At 39.3% G+C, this 21,058-nt stretch overlaps 4 protein-coding genes across 4 annotated transcripts; all 4 read right to left on the bottom strand.

Moving 5' to 3' along the window:
- Positions 1–1,394, bottom strand: hoxa9b (homeobox A9b). Its single transcript, NM_001104665.1, is given in 2 exon segments — positions 1–567; positions 771–1,394. Coding segments are annotated over 2 exon segments (744 nt in total). The 5' UTR covers positions 1,264–1,394; the 3' UTR covers positions 1–316.
- Positions 1,395–2,628: 1,234 nt separating this feature from the next.
- hoxa10b (homeobox A10b) lies at positions 2,629–4,572 on the bottom strand. The gene is made up of 2 exons (XM_004077829.4): positions 3,800–4,572; positions 2,629–3,258 (listed from the first exon to the last, which is right to left on the bottom strand). Exons 1-2 carry the CDS (start codon positions 4,485–4,487, stop codon positions 2,984–2,986), a joined length of 963 nt encoding a protein of 320 aa, XP_004077877.1. The 5' UTR covers positions 4,488–4,572; the 3' UTR covers positions 2,629–2,983.
- A 3,498-nt stretch (positions 4,573–8,070) lies between these two features.
- On the bottom strand, positions 8,071–10,682 carry hoxa11b (homeobox A11b). Its single transcript, XM_004077828.5, has 2 exons — positions 9,900–10,682; positions 8,071–9,181 (listed from the first exon to the last, which is right to left on the bottom strand). The coding sequence occupies exons 1-2, from the start codon at positions 10,468–10,470 to the stop codon at positions 8,952–8,954; spliced, it is 801 nt and encodes a 266-aa protein (XP_004077876.1). The 5' UTR covers positions 10,471–10,682; the 3' UTR covers positions 8,071–8,951.
- Positions 10,683–13,700: 3,018 nt separating this feature from the next.
- hoxa13b (homeobox A13b) lies at positions 13,701–15,476 on the bottom strand. Its single transcript, XM_004077827.5, has 2 exons — positions 14,782–15,476; positions 13,701–14,680 (listed from the first exon to the last, which is right to left on the bottom strand). Exons 1-2 carry the CDS (start codon positions 15,413–15,415, stop codon positions 14,445–14,447), a joined length of 870 nt encoding a protein of 289 aa, XP_004077875.1. The 5' UTR covers positions 15,416–15,476; the 3' UTR covers positions 13,701–14,444.
- Positions 15,477–21,058: the final 5,582 nt, after the last annotated feature.

Genomic DNA, 21,058 nt, shown 5'->3' with positions numbered 1-21,058 from the left:
CAGAGAGCTGGCGAGGTATGAGGTATGTAGACGTGTTTTACACAGAACACATCAATTTAGTTAGAAAACTCTAAATTCTGCTAAAATATTAACGTAAACCATGAAAACATAGGTAGCCACAGAACATTCAAGGAGAACATTACATGCAAACAGATTTAATCATGTGCAACAAGTACAGTTAAAGTCGTGATCTCACAAACATTAAACAAAGGGAATAAATCCTCCAGCATTTATTTAAAGCACAACAATAACAACACAAGGAACAAGCTGTACCCCCCATCCCAACCAACACCACCCACCCACCCGGCTATGAGCGCTAACTGTCTCTCCGACGGTCCTTGTTTTCCTTCTTCATCTTCATTCTGCGGTTTTGGAACCATATCTTCACCTGCCTCTCAGTCAAATTCAGAAGTCTGGCTACTTCATATCTGCGGTCACGCGGGAGGTACATGTTGAACAGAAACTCCTTTTCCAGTTCCAGGATTTGATGCTTTGTGTATGGACATCGTTTTTTCCTGGTGGGCTTCGCTTGCAGCCAACTGGACGACGGGTTATCTGGGAAATGGCCTGAGAACGAGACAGTTTATGCACCAAGACATGAGACTACAAAACACCAGCAAAACATTTCCTAGTATAGATTTTCTTAGTAAGGGATCCTGCAAAAAACAATTTTGTTTAAAAATCCTTAGGAAAATCAAATTTATTTGGAAAAAAATGATTTTTTTAATTATTAAACAAGGCATTATATTTTTTACAGCAACATTTCTTACTTGTCTTCTTGTTTTCTCCTTCTGTCTGGTTTTCTTCTGGAACTTTAGAGGAGGTGGAGGACTCGATATCCACAAAAGACGCTCCGTTTTCAATGTCAACCAGAAGAGGAGTGTGCGTCTCCAAAGTCATGCATTCTGCACTGCCTGCAACGGGCTCAGGTTTGATCTCATAATGCACGGCTGTCGAGGGTAATCCCGTCAAACACAGAGACGCAGAGACTGGATCCAGAGCCCACGAACGCGTAAACATGCCATCACTGTCACCACTTGCATAATAGGTCGGAGTGATTGCGCTTCCAGGGTGGGCTGAAATGGCGCTCCAAGATCCGCCAAAAATAGAGGATTTTGCTTGCAAAAGACACGACTCCTGTCCGCCATATTCAGTGACCGCCGTTTGCTCCACCCCTGAAGCTGAGGAGAACATCGGTGCCATGTCTTCCTGCTCAGGAAGAATCCGTGCATCTACATAATAGCTTCTCCCCATCGTCGACATTGCAAAAAAAGGTCAAAATAATATTTGAGTATAAAATAATTGCAAATGCAAACGTCCAAAAATGCGTTTTACAGCTTTGCACTTTTGCGCAAAAACGGATTCATTGCATGGTAAGGTGTCGCTTTTTGTGCACCCTACATGCTCATGCGCCCAGAAAGCTGAACCTTGTCCAATGCTGGATAGGGCGCCCCAAACACGTGACCGTGGGACTGAACAATAAATAATAAATCAGCCTTTGCTGCTCAGCTAAATGGCCACCATTTTCCTCACCATATTTTAATAGCAAATCCCTGCGCTTTTATTGGCAAATATCTTCTTTTATAAGCAATAAACATGATTTCTGGCAGGTGCTTTTATTTTATTTTAGGCCAACAGAGTAACGGTAATACGTTAAGTCGTGCAATTGCAAAATTATCAGTGATTTCTAATGCGAAAACGCGTCCAAACTAGAAAAATGATTTGCAGTAAACAAAAGCTTGATCATTAAAAAAAAATCTGTCTTGGGGGAAAAGTTGTGTTTTTTAAAAGCTGAAACAACCTTTAATCAAAAGGCGTTAACATGTGATTAAATGGTCAGTTTATTTTGTAACACCTAGGGGACACTTTCAAAGATGCGCTCAGCTTTGGCGTGTCTGCAATCTGAAGCGGAAAGAGCGGTGGAGTTGTTTGGCTGCTTTATAACGCTCGCCTTTTATCACGGGCAATTGGGGAGTTTTTCTTAAGGTTACAACCTAGAGCTGTCTAAGCTAAATATACCCAATAAAGTTAAGCCCTTGCATCCCCTTTTGTTTCTTTTCTGCCGCGGACAGACTAACTTGGAATTTTCGAGGCAACTACATGGCGCACTGCAATGATCATAACCGAGGCCTTGTCTGTCATCTCCTCCTATTCTAACTTTAATCTAATATTTTACACTGTTATAGGCTCTGTTGCAGAAATGCGTAATTGCACAAAACTAAAAAATTGCTTCAATTTGACCAGAAAAATACATTTAAAAAAAACAAACAGAAACCAGACAAAGAAAACAAAAATACATAAATAAATACATAAGTGGCTAAATTTATAAATTGAAATTTAAAAAAGTGTAAGAGCGGTCACTCCCATCATAAAAGCACAAATTTATACAAAACTAACAAATAAAATGGAAAAATCCACAAGCTTTCACCCAATGTTTAGAATAATACGTTAACTGCATAGAACAGAGACTAAGTTTCATTTCACTCAACTTATCAAGAGGTAGAAAACCAAAAAACAGCTGCAGTAATATTTACTGCACACAAAGTACAAAGGTATTTCCGTCTGGAGCCGCGCCAGGTCTGAGATTGAAGCGCCGCCAGCGTGCGTCTTTGTGAGCCACATGAGACGTTTGTGGTTTTATAGGGGTGGTTTTTATTCATTTGACCAGCAAAATGTGCAAAAATTCACCATGACTTCTTACATGAAGCACCACATTTAAGCACAGGTATCCCCGTAAGGCATCCAGCATGCAATTTCTACAGATTCACTCAGACTGAAGATACACAGGAGCTCTCAGACAGTCACTGCGTCTTTTGAAATAGATCGCGTTGGTGAGAGGGTAAATAAACATCAGACACGAAAACAAAAAGTCAGAATGAGAACAATCAATAAGTTAGCAGGAAACGTTCCATATCTTCTCACATGGGTGGGGGTTCTGCACATGGCTGCGAACGGAAAACCTGTTCTCCCGTGCGCATGAGTCTCACGAGAAACTAAAGTCGTTGGAGAGCTCTCGGATCCTGTTCTCCCGGCTCATTTTTTTCAGCTTCATCCTCCTGTTTTGGAACCAGATTTTGACTTGCCTGTCAGTGAGGTGCACGCTGCGGCTGATCTCCAAACGGCGCTCCCTTGTCAAGTACATGTTGAAGAGAAACTCCTTCTCCAGCTCCAGAGTCTGGTGCTTGGTGTAAGGGCAGCGCTTCTTTCTGCCGCTCTTTGCTGTGAGCCAGTTGGCAGCGACTTCAGTTCTTCCACCTCCTGGAAGGACACAGACCAGGTTATTGAAGGAGGACAATGCGCACATCTTCATAGCACATATGAACACCATATTTTTCTTATTATTTTGTTAGAAATCTAGGTCGTTTCCAAATTAGACACATTTTCCAGCAAATGACAAGTCCCCCCCAAATGTTTAAATCTTTGTCTGACAGCTATTTATTTTTTATTTTTTTCTTTAATGCAGTCTTATTTACACTCATTTGATCATTTCACAATAGCCTCAAGTAAAGTCCAAAGAAATTAAAGCGAGGCCTGGAGCCTTTGATGAGGGTTGAAACAAATGAAATGTCCAAAAGGTCAAATTAACAACACTCGCTTTGCCTAGTTATGTGTGGCTTCTTTTTAAAGAGACACTAATTGACAAAACACACACTGATTTTGAGCTCTGATTGCTTAAATTATGGGTATTTTTTAACTAGGAGTATATGCTCCCTTGTTGTTTGTTTTACAGTAGGCCATTTTTGCCACCCAGACGGATTGGTCCTTCAAGGCTGGTGATTTTGGCTGCAAGGCTCGTCACCTTTTTCTTGCTTGTCTGGACTCTCTGCGTTACACGTCTCGGTAGGTTCTGGGGAGGATGACCTTTCCGAGGAGAGGCGGCTGTCCTCCTCCCTGGCTGGGGCGCACGACGCCGGCGCCTCCTCGTGGCTTTCCCTGCGCTCTGGTTCCGCGCACACAGCCTGCGGCTGTTGGCAGTCAATGGGGGCAGGTCGCTGCACCGTGAAGTGGTTCATGTTTTCGTGGTAGAGCCTCGATGACATGTATGTCTGAGACAAACGGAAGTAGCCGGGAACTGGCACGGTGCTGCCGCCGACATGGCATGATCCGCCGGAATAAGAAATGTCGTCCAAAGTCGCTCCTTTTGGACATTTTTCCGACTCGTTGAGGCAGCACGCGCTCTCTTCTTTTATGTTCTGAGAGAATGAACATAAATGCTGCGCGCTGGGCTGCTCCACCCGGCAGGCTCTCGGCGTTTCCAGCCACGGTTCCACCCCCTGCGCGTAAGGAGGAGAACACGGGACCATGCTCTGGCTCGTCGGCTCGTTACGCTTATCGATGACCGGGAAACAAGAGCCTCCGGGAAGTCCGTAAGAGTAGTCCGGCAAGTAGAGGCTGTTACTTTGGTAACACGAACCGCTGTCGCCTCTCAAATTGATTAAAGAGTCCACGAAAAAAGAATTTCCTGCCTGGTTGCTGGAACATGACATCGTCCTGCTATAATTTGCCTGCGGATGAAAATTTCCCTATCTGGCTGACATTTCTTGAGCAAAACATTGCCGGATAATTACTGATACTCACGCTTCTCACTGAAGTCTGCAGCCAATTAAAACAGCAGGAGACTGACTCCTCCCCGTCCGAACAGCCAGCTCCACAGTGTCACACATTTTGCTTCACAGCAAAGAGAAAAGCTCGATGAGAAAGAGGAGTTTTAGAAAAGAAAAGAAAAAAACATCCCAAGATGTTCAAACTAGGAGCCTGTCAGCCCGGAGCAGTGGATGTCACCGCAAAAGCATGCTTGACAAATGCCATAGCTGAAATTTTTTTACTCAATACACTTCTTTACCAGTCAGTTTTACAGCTCTGTAAAACCAGAGGATGCAGGGAATATCCACCGAGTTCACTTTTTTCTTGCTTGGAGGGGTGTGGGAAGAGTTTTAAGCTTTCCTGTGTTGCCCAGCTGATCTTTATAGCCTTTGCTTACTGAGCTCCTTCTTCTTCATCATTTGTCCCATAACTGTGTGAACCCTGCTTCAACTTGTAAGTCATGTAAAGTTAGTGTGGAGCTTGACTGAGCATGGCGCACATGTTGTGGGTGCAAAGGTGGCATTCACAATGCCATGAAATATGTTTTTATTTTAAACAAAAGTATGGAAAGCCGTTTGGATCATGACTTCAAGCTTAAAATATAATACTAAAAACAATAAATCATTTGGTTTTTATTTTCTAGAATCAACCAATTATTTAATATCTTGTTAGTTTTCTTTTATTTTCTTCTTAACTTGTTCTGTCGAACAATATCTTCTCAGTTTCCTGATGCCTATATATGTATAGTTTTGTTTTTACTTTACAGAAAATAGAGGCCAAAGCTCTGTGAGTGTCATACCCAATACTGACCATGATGTTGACTTATATATCCTCTTGAGATCAAGCTCATGTTTGATATTTTTTTTATTGTCACAGGACCCCATAATCAGAATTAACCACAGTGAAAATTAAACCCCCAGTGATCTCCTCGTAAAAAATGTCGCAAACCATTTCTTTTGTGGCACAAGCAAAAATTACTGTTCTCTTTACATCCACTTGTTTGTCTTTGTTTCTTTAAGTAAGCCAAGTGTTTTTGGTTGGATCCATAAATTCGTACCAAAACTGTTCCGTTTCCACTAAACTAGTAAAACATCTGCCCATGATTCTTTCCAAAATGTTAACTTTTTAACTGCATTCTCACAAATAGACTTCACCACACTTCAGAATCACAGTGATGATTCGAAACTTGTCTCTTCTCTGTAAAATTGGCTTCAGCAACTCTCACTCAGTGTTGCTGCTTTCACTCCCAGTGGACAAAAAACAACAACAACCCATACCTTCCACAGTGACAACATTGACATCAAACGACAGAGTGCGTCATAAAAAATTCGTCACTCCGAAGAAACCTTGAAATCTCGAAATACTTGTTGCAGAAGAGTTACTGAATAGCTGAACGCATTCATCGTGCATTTGTCAGGACTGTCACATAAGCAGCCTCTGCAGGTACAAAAATGTTCTGTAAGAGGGGCTAGAAAATTATTTTTAGAAGCTAAAATAATTTCCCACTAAAATAAGAACAAATTATCATCAATGAATTTATCAAAATTCCGTTCAAGATTCACTTTTTCACTGTTCCTTTTTCATTATCAGTTGTAAATTAATGTATGCATTTATTAATCTTATATAGCGATCATTATTGTGTTCCATACAAAGGCTTTATTTAAAAGGTCAGAAAAAAAAAACTAAGAAAATTAGCTGCATTTAATAATTAATATTTACTTTATCCACATTTTATTGGAAATAATATGAAACAGCTTTTTCTGTATTACAAAAAAAGATAAGATGTTTTTTTTCGTTTGGAGTATACAAAATTAGGATTATTTTTTTTATGGCCCTCCTGTGGGAGAATTAACCGTTTTGTACCATTGTTACCATTAATGTTTTGTCATTTTTGCTGAGTTTTTAATTCAAAACAAATCAACAATTATGTTATCCGTAAACAAATAAATAAATAAAACGCTATCCAACAATTTATTTTAGAAAATAAAAATCTGTAGCCACCCCTTCTGTTACTTAAATGGATGTCTAAACCTTAAAGTAATAACAAACATTATTGTCGTTTTCATAGACAATAATGCTAAGCTCCCTTTAAAGACTTCAGGAAATATTGTTTCTGCCTTTAATTCACACTCAAAACAATCCATGGCTGAGGTTGATGCCTCAGAACTAGATTTAGGGCAACCAAAAAGACCCCTGAGAGGGTTCAAACTGAAATCCAAGATCAGTCACGTTTATATCCCTCAAAGTCTGGACCCATAAAGTCTGGAAATCAGAGCCACAGATTATGCGCAGTCGCCATGCGCGCAGAGGATCTGTTTGAGTGCAGAGCCCCTCTGTCCTTCTATCATACAAGCCTTAAATTTCACACAAACTGTGACGTTTTCACTGGATTATTTTTTTTAATGAAACCTTAGAAAATAAATTCAACATATATCCTCATGTTAAGACGAAATTATTGAGTATTTGTTTAAGAGTGTGAAAATGTGAAAAATGTAAAACACTTCTTGTTTTCGTTGTTTCTTCCCCCTCTTTTTATAGCTCACATAACATCCAATTCAAGAAAACAGACAGAGATGAAATAAATATAAATTATAACCCCCCCCAGGGTAAATCGACCTATACCTTGGATTTATTTTGCACACACATTTTTTTTGAAAACTAAACGAATAATTCTTTTAAGTCATGTCCCCCCCCGAAACTCCATATGTGCTCTAGTTAATATTTTTTCTGAGGGTCTTCCCAAATCAAACATGTTTTTCTTTAAGAAGGGCTTCTGGCCATCGGATGCATTTCAGCACTCTTTAGGGTAACGCAAACACAATTCACAGATGACATCTCTGTTTCTTCCTACCTTAAAGAAATCCTCTTTCCTGAAAGTTTGATTCTCGCATCAAACTTCTTTTATATCACAATTCACGGCAATGACATTGATCTAAGGAGCGCCATCCAGTGGACGAACACTGCGGCCCAGCATGGCAACACAACCCAGATCTTCCCACTTCTGCAGGACGCAGAAACAAGTGAGCACGGAGAAGTCCGTGTCCGCGCGTTTCACTGCTCCCAGCCGTTGTTTTCATCCCCCCCCCCCCGAGTCACAGTTAATAACCTTGGTCTCAGACGCTTTATTGCACCGCACTGCAAATGCTCCAGACGAATCCGCCTTTTATGGCCAAGTCACTGAAGCAACTGGGAGGATGTGCAGCAATCAAAGTGGAATTCCTGGGAGCCTGGCAGGATGCTCCGTGTAAGGAAGACACCAGGACCCTTATTATCTTATGACAGGCCATTCAGGCTGTTTTCGGGGGTCTGGTGGTCAGTGTAAAGCCTCTAGGAAACATAAAGCGTTTGAGGTTATACGGGTGGTGAGAAAGTTATATAGTGCCATTAACAAAAGTACTTTCGCTTTAAGAAATACTCAAATAAGAGAAGTCATAATTCAAACTCCATTTTGACTAAATTAAATAATTTTACTTCAACAATCCAAAATTTTAATGTATGATTACTTTTCTTATACGCACAAATGCAAGTGTTTGGATTTTTCATGCGAATCAAGAAAGAGATCCTTTCTGGTTTATAAACCAACATTTCAGATCAAAATCAGCCTTGCCACTTTCTGCCCCCAACAAATGAAGGGGGCCTTTTGTCATGGATATCAAATATTAACTGCTGCAGGTCTGATTTCCACACAAAGGGGGCCAAAAAGCTCAAAAATACGGAATCCATGCATCATGAAATACGACACACGTTACTATATACATTTTTGAGTTTTTCTTTCTATTTTATTTGAGCCCAATCTTTTGATTCATTTGGGTGATGTTTTGTCCTCCTTAAAATGCGTTTTTGTAACATATAATCTTCAATTTAAAATTTTAATGCGCAGACAGTGTTCGAGGATAAATGCTATTCTCACCAAGCCATTTTGAGTTATATGTAACTGCATTAACCAATAAAACCAAAAAGAAGAAAAGCGCGTAAAGATGCTAAATTTCAGGATTTCCTGGTCAGTAAAGGAAGTGCAAGCGTGTGTGAATTGAGGTTCAGTGCGAAGATTTAGAAATGCAAAACAGAACCTGCGCGGTTGGAGAACAGTAGAAGATAAAGTTTAATTATTTAAAAAAAAATTAATAAGAAGTGTTTGTATTCAGGTTAAAAGAATCCAAATTTGATGTATTTTTAAGTGTAATCACTTAAACAAAAATCACAATAATAATAATAATAATAATAATAATAATAATAATAATAATAGAGACGAGAAGAAAAATATTTTCAAAAGACAAAAAATATGGTCCACTTTATGACACAGATGTTTAGTCTGTCTGTATGGGGGTTGGGGTAGTGGGGGTGCAGCAGCAGTCTGTGTCCAGTTTTTATAGCAGAGGGTTTGTGTAGTATTGTATACGATCTCTGTTCAGTTTCTTCTCCTTCATCCTCCTATTTTGGAACCAAATTTTGACCTGGCGGTCTGTCAGATTGAGCATCCTGGATAGCTGCATGCGCTTTTCCTTGTTGATGTAGACACTGAAGAAGAACTCCCTCTCCAGCTCCCTGATCTGATACTTGGAGTACGGACACCTCTTCTTGCGAGTCCTCGGAACACCTGGAGGAGAACAAAAAGTAGAAAGGCAAAGTTCACGCGGGTGTTGGCACCGTGCGTCTTGAGAAACCAAATCCTCAGTCAGTTCCTGCTCGGAGGCTTTGGTCACACTGCATGGCTGTTTAGAGTTCAAATGTCTGCCTCATCTTGGGCCTGCAGGAGCAAAACTTGTAAACAAAGATTGAGACTCATGGTGCGTTTGGCTTCAAGAGTTATTGAAAGAAGTTCCGAAAAGCGCACGAAAATCAGTGAAAATTTCACACACTGACAGAAATGACACAGTAAGGCGGTGGTTTTGACCTAACATTTAAAGCTGTTTCTGGTTTCTTTGTCACGAATAACGCCTTCTAGCTGTGGATATGGAATGAGTTTAACAAATTCTAAACAGTGCCTTAATTTAAAACTTTTCTGAGAGTTCATGTAAGTAAAAAACAAACAAACACCATATATGTATATATATTAACAAATAGTCCTACACTTGTTCACAGTGCAATTCTTCAACTCTTCACGTTAAATCTTTTTGGGGAAAATACTTTAAAAACTTGATAGCAAGCACTAGACTTCACTACCAATTTCAACCCCAAGCACGTGATCTTGGAGTTTCTTTTCTGCGGGGTAAATCTGCAGGCCCTCTATAAAGCTGATGTGCTTATAAAAGTGCATATAAAAGGCTTTTAAGAGGAGCGCGTTATTTGTTTCCTCCTCGCGTCATAGCACTCACTGCCGCTGCTGGTCTGTTTCTCCTCGCTGTTCCCGGAGGAAGACTTGGGGCTGCAGCTCTCCGCGGAGTCCGAGCCTGCGTGAGCCGGAGCGGGGCTCGTTCTTGAGTGTCTGTCCGCCTCTGGGACGCTTCCCTCCGCGCTCCCGTAGGCCGGGTCGAAGAACTGGTCGAAGGCTTGAGGCAGGACCCCGTTCCGCCCAACGCTGCCCCCGCCGAGAGCAGAAGTGGCGCTGGAGGAGCTGGAGTGCCCCGAGCCGCCCTTCACCGGGACCTCTCCTCCCCGTGTGCACGCCCAGCTGTCCCTGTGCATGTCCTCAGCGTAGCAATGTGACAGACTCCCCCTGCTGTGGTGCCATTTACTCGAAGCATCAATGCCATAATCTCTGAAAGCGACATCTCTCACGGACGGGATCTGAGGGAGCGCAGAAGACTGGTACGAGTAAGTGACGGGGTGAGAGGACTGGCTCTGGCTTAAGTAATGAGGGAGACCCGGGAAGTCTGCTCCGGACACGTAGTAAGTGCAGCTCGGTAAATACATACTGGAGCCCGAAATCCGGTCATCCAAATCCATACTCTGCGCTCGGAAACGTCCTAGGATAATCCGCGCATTGTTCCTGCGCACCGCTGCGCTTCAGCCACTTTGACGCTGACTGCTGGAGCAGAAATCCTTAGACGTACAAGGTGACGTGGGAATCCATCGCTGAGGGCCAAAGCCATGTGACCACTGGCACATTATGACAGATAGCCTACGTCTCCACGTGAAGACGCTGCGAGACTTTTAGAGAATCGACCTATATGCTATTTTGTTACACTTAAAAAAGGAAAAACAAGTTCACATGTGGTACTTAAAGGGGACTTCTTGTCTATTTTTATATGCTTTCTATTATTAGATTTAAAGTTGATGTGAATTAAAAAGGAAAACTACTAAAGTAATCTAATTTTACCCAAATACTGCCACTGTTTTTTCATTTGTTTGCAAACTTCCTCCTTAACTTTAACCTTACATAATTCCAAATACAATTAAAGCAGGAGTTTGCTTTTTAACCACACTATAAAAATGGGGTTAGACTTATAAATGTGCGTCAGAGAAGCTTTTGAATCTGGAATCTGGAGAAAAGCGCGCGCGTAAACACCAGCGGAGCAGTGAAATCTTTCCGTTTCACTGACCCAGATATGGGACTCGTGGGTTTGTTGGTGTGAGTTGGTGAAAGGTCACATGTGGCTAAGTGTTCATGAAGAAAAAGACAATGAACAAGAGGGCTTTGTTGTCCTTTGGACCAGGAAGCTCCACTTTGACCATATTAACAAAGCTAATTAGCGTTTAATTCATGCCCTTCCGTTTTATAAAAAGGGAAAAGAGCGCAAACATTAAGACAATCAGCTGACATTTACTTGGGCAGAATAGAGCAGAGGAGACGTTCATGAGCTATAAATAAATTGGAAAAGGGGCCCCAGACTGTTTTTTCTTATCTCTTGTATAAGCCTGTAGACTCTTCTTATAGTTTTCCTTTGTTGAGTAATATTTATGTCACGAAATATAAAAAGAACATGAAGTCTGAGCTCAAACGATGCATCAGATCCAGTTTAGCTGCGTTAACGAGAAGAGGAGCGCATCCTCCAGTACACCACAGCACGGCTAAAAGTGGGATTTATATCGATGATTAAGAAACATAATCAAATTTACTCACATTTTAAAAATAATTTTACGGGTTTTTAAAAAGCAAGACTAACTGAAAGCATGAAAAACTTTAAACATTTAATCTAAAAACGCTTTGTTGATGCTTTTTCTGTTTACAGACACAAACGACTGACACGTGTTGTCGTTTAACACCTAATTAAACTACACATTGATGAGGTTCCACACAAAAATCCCTGAACCCCCAAATAATAATAAGTGTTTAACTTATTTCAAACCTGCAAATACATTTTAGGTAATGTTATAAAAAGAAAGAGGGACTACCTCTTGCAAATATTTGCACCATATTATCATATTATTTCATTCCATGGAGACTTTTTAGAGTAAACTCATAAAAGTAAAATATGAAATTGTTTGCTGGCGGTAAACCGGAATGTTTCTCCCCCTCAGGCCCCAAAATGAGGAGGATGAGTTCAATCATTAAGAAAGTGCCCTGGTTTCCAGCACGCAGGCCTCTTGTCGTCCAGAAGATTTTTTGCAAAGAGAGCTTTTCTAATAATTTAACTAGGACATTTCTGATGTTGTGGGATATTTTGATCTTTGTTCTAAATTGAACTGAACTCACATTTGACTTTTTTTTTGTTTTGCCCAAACGGTAAAAATCCAAATGAGCCCGAACCACCTGCACTGCAGAGCAACATTTATTTGGATTTAAAGTGATTATGAGAAAAAAAGAAGAACAAAAACTGTTGCGATGGTTGATTTATTTAATTGAAAGTAAGTGAAATGCCAGGCAAAAAGATTTTTAAACTGTAACAAAACAAAAATAAACAAGTCTTATATTTTAGATAATATTAATACTATTCATTTTTCTGAATATTTGAGTAAATGAGTGTTGGTTTTTGCAACAAATGAGAACTTTATTTTTACTGTCTTTTATTTTATATGTATTGCAAATGCAAACAATGTGTTAATATTATTATTTGTGTTTTTTTATTATCATAAGACACTGTTATTCAAAATCCCTCCTTTTTATGCGCGCATTTTATTTTATTTCCATAATAATGTTTGAATATCTGTTCAGCATGTGTGACTGTAGGGGGCGTAATGACACAGAAAAAAAGAGATGGTTCAATGAAGAACTCAAAGAAAATTTTAACCTCCATGGAAGTCTGCATTCTAAATCACTAAACTTTGTTTTTCAGTCAGTAATCATCAACAGTATAGCCCACCTCTAGTTTTGGTATTTTAGTCAGTTGTCGATCCAATTTGCTGGTTTTGCTCGTTATAGCAAATTGTTTTTCATTTATTTTTTTATTACTATTTGTTTATTTTTCTTCGTTTTGGGATAATACACAACCCCCTCGCACACACAGTGTGACTGCTTTGATGCTGAGATGCTGAGATGCCGAGAAAGGGTTACTCCAATCTGAATCTTCAGTTTTTAATGCTTTTTGAGAGGAAGGCCTAACCATAACATCAAGAAAATAACACTTATCATTTGGTTTGTAAAATGACCATTGCAAACCAAGTTTATTTAATAAATGCCAATGGGAAAAATTATAATTACGCTAACATTTGTTATTCTCAAAAGGAAAAAAAAAGTGTTTTTTTCTTTCAGAAAAAGTGACCCTTTAGTTTCAAACCTAGACAAATTTAACAAAAAGATAGCATCCAAAACATTTAAGTATTACATATATTTCAAAACCACTTAATATCAATCTAAGAATTTTATATCCTATATTTCATATTCCAGAACACCCCCCCCCCCAGTGTATCAATCAGCCAGTGTATACTGGCATGTAAACAATAACAAAGAAAAAACAATAGTAAAAGTAGTTTTAAAAAATTTGGTAATAAAAATATGTATTTAAAACACGCAATACAACGATAAAATAAAATTCTTTCTAAATTATTTTTCTTTTTCATCTTTGTCATATCCTGTGCTTACGCAGCTATACCACTAGATGGCGACAGAACTTAGAAAGTGACCAGATCGTTCTCCTGTGTAAGGGCCCCGTAGGCCCACACACGTTATCACATCATACAGAACAATAAAATGAAATATAAGTATCACATCATTATTTTTATTCGTTTATTTTTATACCTTATAATAAACCAATTTGAGGTGAACAAATTAATAAATAAATTTGACAAAAACACACTGCATATCTCAATCATTTATTGTCAAAACGTTGGCTTATATTATCATAACAGAGGATAGATGGCTTCAGTATTAGTATGTACATGAATAAATGCTTTTAAAATATTCCATTATTTTCCTATTAGTTAACAGTCAGTTGACATGCGAGTTATTATTATTTATCTAAGAGCAGTAAGTAAGTGCTTTTTTTGTGATAGTTGAACTTTTAAAGCTCAGTCTTTGCGTAAACTCCCATTTTACGGTTGAAGTGTATTTATTTTGATGTGAAATACAGCCTAAATAAATATTTTCTTTTTTCCTTTGAATTAAAAGTTTAATTCATTAAACATTTCATGGTCTGATGTCTTCATTTTGTGTCAAAAGACCGTAGCTTTTGGTTCATGGCGCGCGCCTTAAGCCAAGAAAGTGTGGAATAAATTATTATACACTTTACATTTTAAATTGGATTTAAAGGAGGGGGGAAAAACCAAAGCTGAAATGAGTGTCCCGCTTTGAGAAGCAGTCTTCTCCTAGTATCAAAGCATCCCCGGCCTGTGGAACCACCTTAAATTCCTGGCCATTTCCGATCTTCTGTCAACAGCCCGCATCGACTGGTTCCAATTAAAACGTGAGATGGGAAATGTTTAGTTCAAACAGAGCCACTCAGGCGACATGAAAGCTGTCCATAATGTAATAAATTATACCATAGTTTTTGGATGAAAGTACATCCATGTCCGCCTTTCACTTCTTGTTAGTGTATCCAGAGCTAACTGGAACTCTTGAATTTATTGACGATTTTTTTCTCCTTTACGCGCCGATTCTGAAACCAGATTGTCACTTGTCGCTCCGTGAGGTTTGTCTGCGCGGATATCCTCCTCCTTTTGTCCTTGGTGATGAACTTATTGGAGGCATATTCTCTTTCAAGTTCTTTCAGCTGCACCTTGGTGTATGGCACACGTTTCTTTCTCCCGCGGCGCACTGCGCTTTCGCCACTTAAAGTGTCTGTGGGGGAAAAAGCATCCAACATTACATTTAAAGCAGATGAATTAATCAAACACATATTTTTATTTTCTTATTGATTAAAAAAAGGATCAATAAAATACCTTGTAAAGAGGATTTCCACAAAGGATTTGACTGCTGTTGCTCCTTGGCGCAGTAAACTTGCCCATTCCAGCCGTTGGTGATGGCCCACGACTGGTAGGGCTCCATGGGCAGCAGGGACTCGTGTCTCGGCTCAGAGGGGGCAGTCAGAGCAGGGACCACTGGCACATCCAGGTAGCTGGGCTGGTATGGACCCGAGGAATAACCCTGGTAGAAGGCAAATTCCTTCGCTCGAGCCGAGAACTCCTCACCAGAGACGGATGAGTCCACGTATTTATCCCCGAAACCAGAGGGCTGCGCGCACGCTTTGACGCCGCCGTGGGACATCCTGCACGGATAATAACTGCTGCCAAAATATCCATATGGCAAGGACGCATTGGATGAACTCTGAGTGGCAGAACAGGGGCTGCATTGTTTGCCAGGCTCCGCCATGCCAGAGACTGGCACCTCATTCGCCGTGTAGGTGGTGCTGGGAGCCAGGGAGGTTGGGTGCGCTAACAGATTCCTGCACTGATTCGCAGAAAAGTTGCCTCCAGTGAACCCCTCCATGTTCTTGTTTCTCTCATCCAAAGCGCTGTCGTAGAGGAACATCACCGGGTCAATCCAGCGCGAGTGGAGGAGCAATGAGGCGGTCATAGCATGCCCATTGAGACGACCAACCCTTTCAAAATCCCATCAACTGAGCGGAGACAGGGACTCAGGCAGAGTACCGATAGCAGCTCGCCTGGGTGCACGAGGAACGCGAGTTTATTGGACAAGAGCAAACACGTGATATGCAAAGAAGACCTTACACGTCTAGAGGATAATGCAGATGAGGCAAAATGTTGGAGAAGACAGGACACCGCACACTCCTTAGAATTCATTATTGTGCCCTTTAGGTGTGAAAGTATGTAGAATTGTGGAAGAAATCAAAATTTTGTTAATGGGAAATTTTATGAAGGAAAAAAAATTTAAATGTGTAAAGAATTAATATTTTTTCATCAGTCGTTCAGACCTAATATTGAGGGCGCAGACTCTTTCATCTTAATGTTTAAAAACGGAATGTCATATGTGAAATTATTTGGAACATTTTGACACATTATTTCTATTTCCAAATAATTTCTACATTTTTTATCATAACTTTTAGCTACAAAACCCAGTTTTTAGACAGTCAAATTGTTATGGGTTTGCAGGTAAGATGCTCTACACAACTGACTTTATAACAAGCTAAATGAGAAGAAGAAATCGATGTGAGCACCAAACATCTCTTCCTCGGCTGGTTGGAGACGCGGCTGGAGGCCAAGGTCAAGTTGAAAGTTGCCGTCACCCCCCCCCCCCCCAAAAAAAAAGAAAAAAAGGCATCAAGAAAGCAGCGTTAGATGAGGTTACAAGCACAAGATGTGCTGCTTTTTGTCGGTTTATGCGTAAAGTTGTGATTTTGTTCTTCTCTGATCAGAAGTCAATAAATGACATAAAAAGAACAACTCCAGAAAAGCACAATGATGCCCTGAAGTTACATGTTTTTCTCAGAAAAAAAAATCAAGAGGTTGTAGTGGAGCTCAAAGCCGCAGATTTTACAGTGCAGGAGACCACAAGCATTAAAATGAAATGATTTTTTTTTCTCTACAGTTAACACAGCGGACATGGTACCAGGCCTGAGGTGTGGGGAACGCACACAAACCAGGATTTCAATAAATAGTCAAACACCGACACATCTTATATTTAAAACTCGTTTTTGCGCATCAAATCCCAGCTTTAAATTGACACAGATGAGAAATGTGCGCCAATAAATATGAAGATTTGAAAATAAATAAATTAATAACCGTTTTAATAGCTAAGAATTTTCCCACTTTTTGAGGCCGTAAATGTTTATGGCTGAAGTTCAGAGCTCGCGCTGAAGAATGTACAGAAGCCTGGAGCACAAAAAAACATTTTTCCTTTAAGTAAATTCGCTCAACGTCTGTTTTTAATCGCTGCTTTGGGATTAATGGCCGAAAATATGTTTTTTCTTGATTTTAAAATTTAAAAAGAACACACAGAAATGATCTGAGTCAGTGTAGGTGCATAAGGCTTTTGAACCAATCTCACAAAATAATCGATCAGGAAGTACAATTATTTGAGAGTGTAGGATGAACAGAATGCACTTATTTTTCTGGAAATTATTTATGAAGATGATCATTTTATTGAGAAGATTTTCAATTTTCAGATGCATGTTTTTCCAAGTCTGACTGCAACACCCACCCACATTTACGCACGCTCCTAAGCTATATTTATTTCTTGGGCCAATTTCATAAACGTAAAAGGCAAATTAACTCCTTAAACCGGAATTAAAACTGTTTTTACATTTGTCCAAGAATATAAACTCACAAAGAATCTGAAAGTATTTGGAAAATTCATGCTGTGAACTGCTTTTAAATAAAATGATGAAATCAGGACAAAAAGAAAAAGTGACAAAGAAACAAACAAAACAAAACAAAACTTGTACTTCGGTTTAAAATTATAGATGCAATTTAAAATTATACTGTGTAGTTTGTGGGTATTTTTACCAATAAAAAAAAAAAAACACAAAGCAGAAGAGTCGTGTTTAAAGAACCTTTCAACTTGTTAAGTCGGGGTTTTTGTACTTGTTAAGTCGGGTTGTTGCCTATGGCAGTTAATGCTCATGTCGACATTAGGCGTTTGTGCCAGGATGTGGGCTGTTTGTGTGAATGCTACTAAACTAAGAAAAGAAAAGAAAAGAAAACGAGAACAGAACGCAGAATTGCTCTTTGTTGCAACATAAAAAGGTATTTTTTGACAAAATAGCAGTGTTTTCTCACAGAGAAATTTCCAGGAAAAACACAACCATCGTCTTTATTTTCCTGAATTTTTTTCCTTTGGATGAACATGCTCAGTTGCTTAAATTTCAGTATACCAGACAGCAAAGCTTATTAAAAAAAGTGAATCAGATGATGCAGGCTGTGAGTTTTTCAGTCTGCTGGAGGCCTGAGACCAAAGTACTGCTCTGTTTGCAACAGCTATCAAGTGGATGACAGCACAGCTCTCAGTCTACAGTGCTTAATGGACTTTTTATGGCTCTGTCTTGTGATCGCCTGACCTGTGGCACCTTGGCCTCTCAGAGCTCATTGGTAAAGTAGATCAGAGACATGCCGCTCCCCTGCTCTGGCCTACCTGGAGAAGAAAAGTGGAGCTGATCCACAAATTAATTCTGTAGACTCATAAACTGAGAGGCTGAGGCTTTCCAATCAGCTCTTTTTGGTTTTCACTTTTACAAAAATGTAACAAAAACTTTCGTTCAGTTGACAAAGAAGTGACAATTTCACAAGTCAGCTTTAACTTATTTCTTTATTCAAATGAAAGACATTTTCAAAAACAGGCACTGAGAATTTGGTTTGGGGGCTGCTGGAGAACTCAGATTTTTATATATAATTTCAATGATCTGATAAAGTGTTATCACCAGGCCTTAGACAAAAAGTGTGGGGAAAAAGCAATTAATTAAGTTCTTAAGTCATGCAAGTATCAAACAATAAACGAAAATCAATCAAGTTAGTTTTAAATAGTTCTATTAAAATGAATATGCTGTGTTTGTAAATCAGATGCTTTTTTTATGATCATTTCCCTTTTCTGGAGATTCTGAAGATTTTTAACAAATGAGGATGAACTTAAGTTTTTGGAGCTGCATGTAGATCTTTGAAGTCCCACCACCAACAACTGCCACATTGAAGACTTTGTGTGGAATTGCCCCCCCCGGCACTTTTATAACCAATGAAGGAGCCAGCTTGCAACTCCTTTATGACTGCATCCGGAGTCTCCCCAAGAGCATTGAAGAACAAAGATAATTGTGTGAGAAGGTTTATTTTTGTGCTGGTCTATAACAAATACACACAAACTCGCATCTGTAGGCCTATTCCAAAGTTAAGTACACCACATAAGAGTGGGAAGGCTGCACAAATGCAGCAATGCTCAAATTCTCTATAGACTCAAACCCTTGTTTTTACTAAATCAATCTAGGTTTTTGTTCTGCTCGTTGAAAATGGTAACGCGTGAACCATAAATAACTGCTTACACCTCTTGTAGGTGATGTAACACACTCCGGAATGGCAAAGTCATGTTTGGGTGATGCTGACAGTGAGAATCCGCAGCAAAGTTGTGGTGTAAATCTCTGAATCTGAGCTTTGAAATCCCAACCTTAAATGGCAATTCACTGTCTATCCCTCAAGTGTGTTTTCAAATGAAGAAAGTGTTTTTTGCTAACGCTCAAAATTAAAGAAAGAAAGACAAATTTCCATTAACACGATCACCGATTATTGTTTTTTTCTCCACAAAGCTGCAGAACTCAAGTGAGGTACTTTAAATAATTGTGATGCTCTTTTTTAACTGTTGGATCTGCACACATCTGGAAGGGATAAGGATCGTTTCGTGCCAAAACATGGTTAGAAATGAATGTTTTGGCTGTATTTTACAGAATTGTTCAAACAACCCAGAGATGACAGTTTGTTTTATTCAAATGTGATCAAATAAGATTTTAACATTGAATTCTGGTGAGGAGAAAAGACAAACATTTGTTTCCACGTGAGTAAAACAACATAAGTGAGAAGCAAAAGCCCATTTAGGAACATTTTCTGGTGTGGGCTTCCAGCCAGAGTGGGGTTAGTTACAGCTTGGCAAATCTTGAGGAATAGCGGACTTAAATAGGTAATGAAGTATGTACAAAACTGTTGTCTAATCAACAGATGGTTAACCCAGAATTAAATTCAGACCAATTTAAACAAAAATCATCTTTATTGATCTATATTGGAATTTTAGCTACAGATGCTGCAGCTGTTTTACAAATGTGGATCTTAAAAATATGTTTAAAAGCAAACATAACAGCTTTTTTTTCTTTTGTTTGCATCAATAGCTTTATGTTAATGTTATTTTTTTATAAAACATAGTTTATTGTGCTCAGATCCAGAAAGAAATCTCCTGGTGTAACAGCCAACACCTGTGGCAGAGTAAAGAGATGGTGTATTCTTGGAAAAGAGGGGCTGGCTCATTTTAAAGCTAGAATCCTGGACTAACCTTCAGGCTTCTGCAAAAACAAACTTGACATAGAAACTTACTGACTGACTTAATACATTCTTGTGTCAATGTTGTTTGTAGGTTTAGAAATAAATGTTGTTCCAAAGCGTAGTAGTTAAATCAAACCTTGCCCGTCAAGTCACAGTAGCCTTTGCGTGCTGTAATTCGCATTATCCTCCCTCTACATGACAGCACATCAAACATGGCACAATAGAGTGAGGCCCCTTTTCTGGAAGCTACCAAAACCATAATAAACTTTTCAGAGGAATCTGTTTCATTTCTGGATGGTTGAGGGCATTCTGTGCGTTTTATACTTTCATTTAAAATCATTGTAAGCCTGTAAAGGACTTTGCAATACTGTTGTATGTAAAGTGCTTTATAAATAAAGTTGGACTTATTTCAGAGATCACATATGAAGTAGTTCTCTAGAGTTTAAATTGAATGTTTTAGCTAGACAAATATGATCATTTGACATGTTTTAGGTTGTTTACTGGTTTCCATCACCAGAATTCATGTGTGAATGGTGAAGTTGCCAGTGGAATGATGAGATTAGCTGGTGTAGGGGTGTATTAGATGGCAGGGGTACGTACTAAGGTCAACAGTCCAGAGCAGAGTCAAACATGGAAAATCATTAAGATGTGCTATCCAACCAGAAAGGGTAGAGCAAATTGTCAGAAGGGATGTGTTTCAAGATTGGTAACAAGAATACAGCAAGCAAAACTGGGAATTACGACAGAAATGTACTGTATGTGCAGGAGTAGAAGGTAGCAGAGGCAAAGATGTTGAAATTCTCTTAGATAGTGTTGAAGATGGAAAAGTAAAGAAAGATTAAATCTGAGGCAAAAAACCTCAGGTAAATTTTAAAATAAGAAAAATCAGACTGAGGTGGTTTGAATCTGAACCAAAATGTGATTGATGGATTTAGGATAAGAAGATGTGAAGTGATTTAATGAATGGAGAAGATACGAAGAATAGTCCTACAGGAGGAAGATAATTTACTGTGAGAGCTTAAAAAAGATAAAAATCAAAAAGAAATGAATAAACGTTGGTGGGATTATTGGTAACTCCTTGAGATTCCAACACATTTTCCACCTCAGCACAGACGAGTTGCTTGAAATCAGGTTTAGATGTTAGTTGACCTATCCTTAGTTGGGAAGCCATCACAACTGATTACTTAGGACAATACTAGCTTATGTTTCCTCTAGACCACAGCTGGCCAACCCTGGTCCCCAGGAGTCA

This window comes from Oryzias latipes, chromosome 16 (assembly GCF_053564925.1).
Source record: "Oryzias latipes strain Hd-rR chromosome 16, Olatipes_Hd-rR_3.1".
NCBI classification, from domain to species: Eukaryota; Metazoa; Chordata; class Actinopteri; order Beloniformes; family Adrianichthyidae; genus Oryzias; species Oryzias latipes.
Note: the sequence above shows the minus strand (reverse complement) of the source record. Positions and strands in the feature narration are given on the sequence as shown.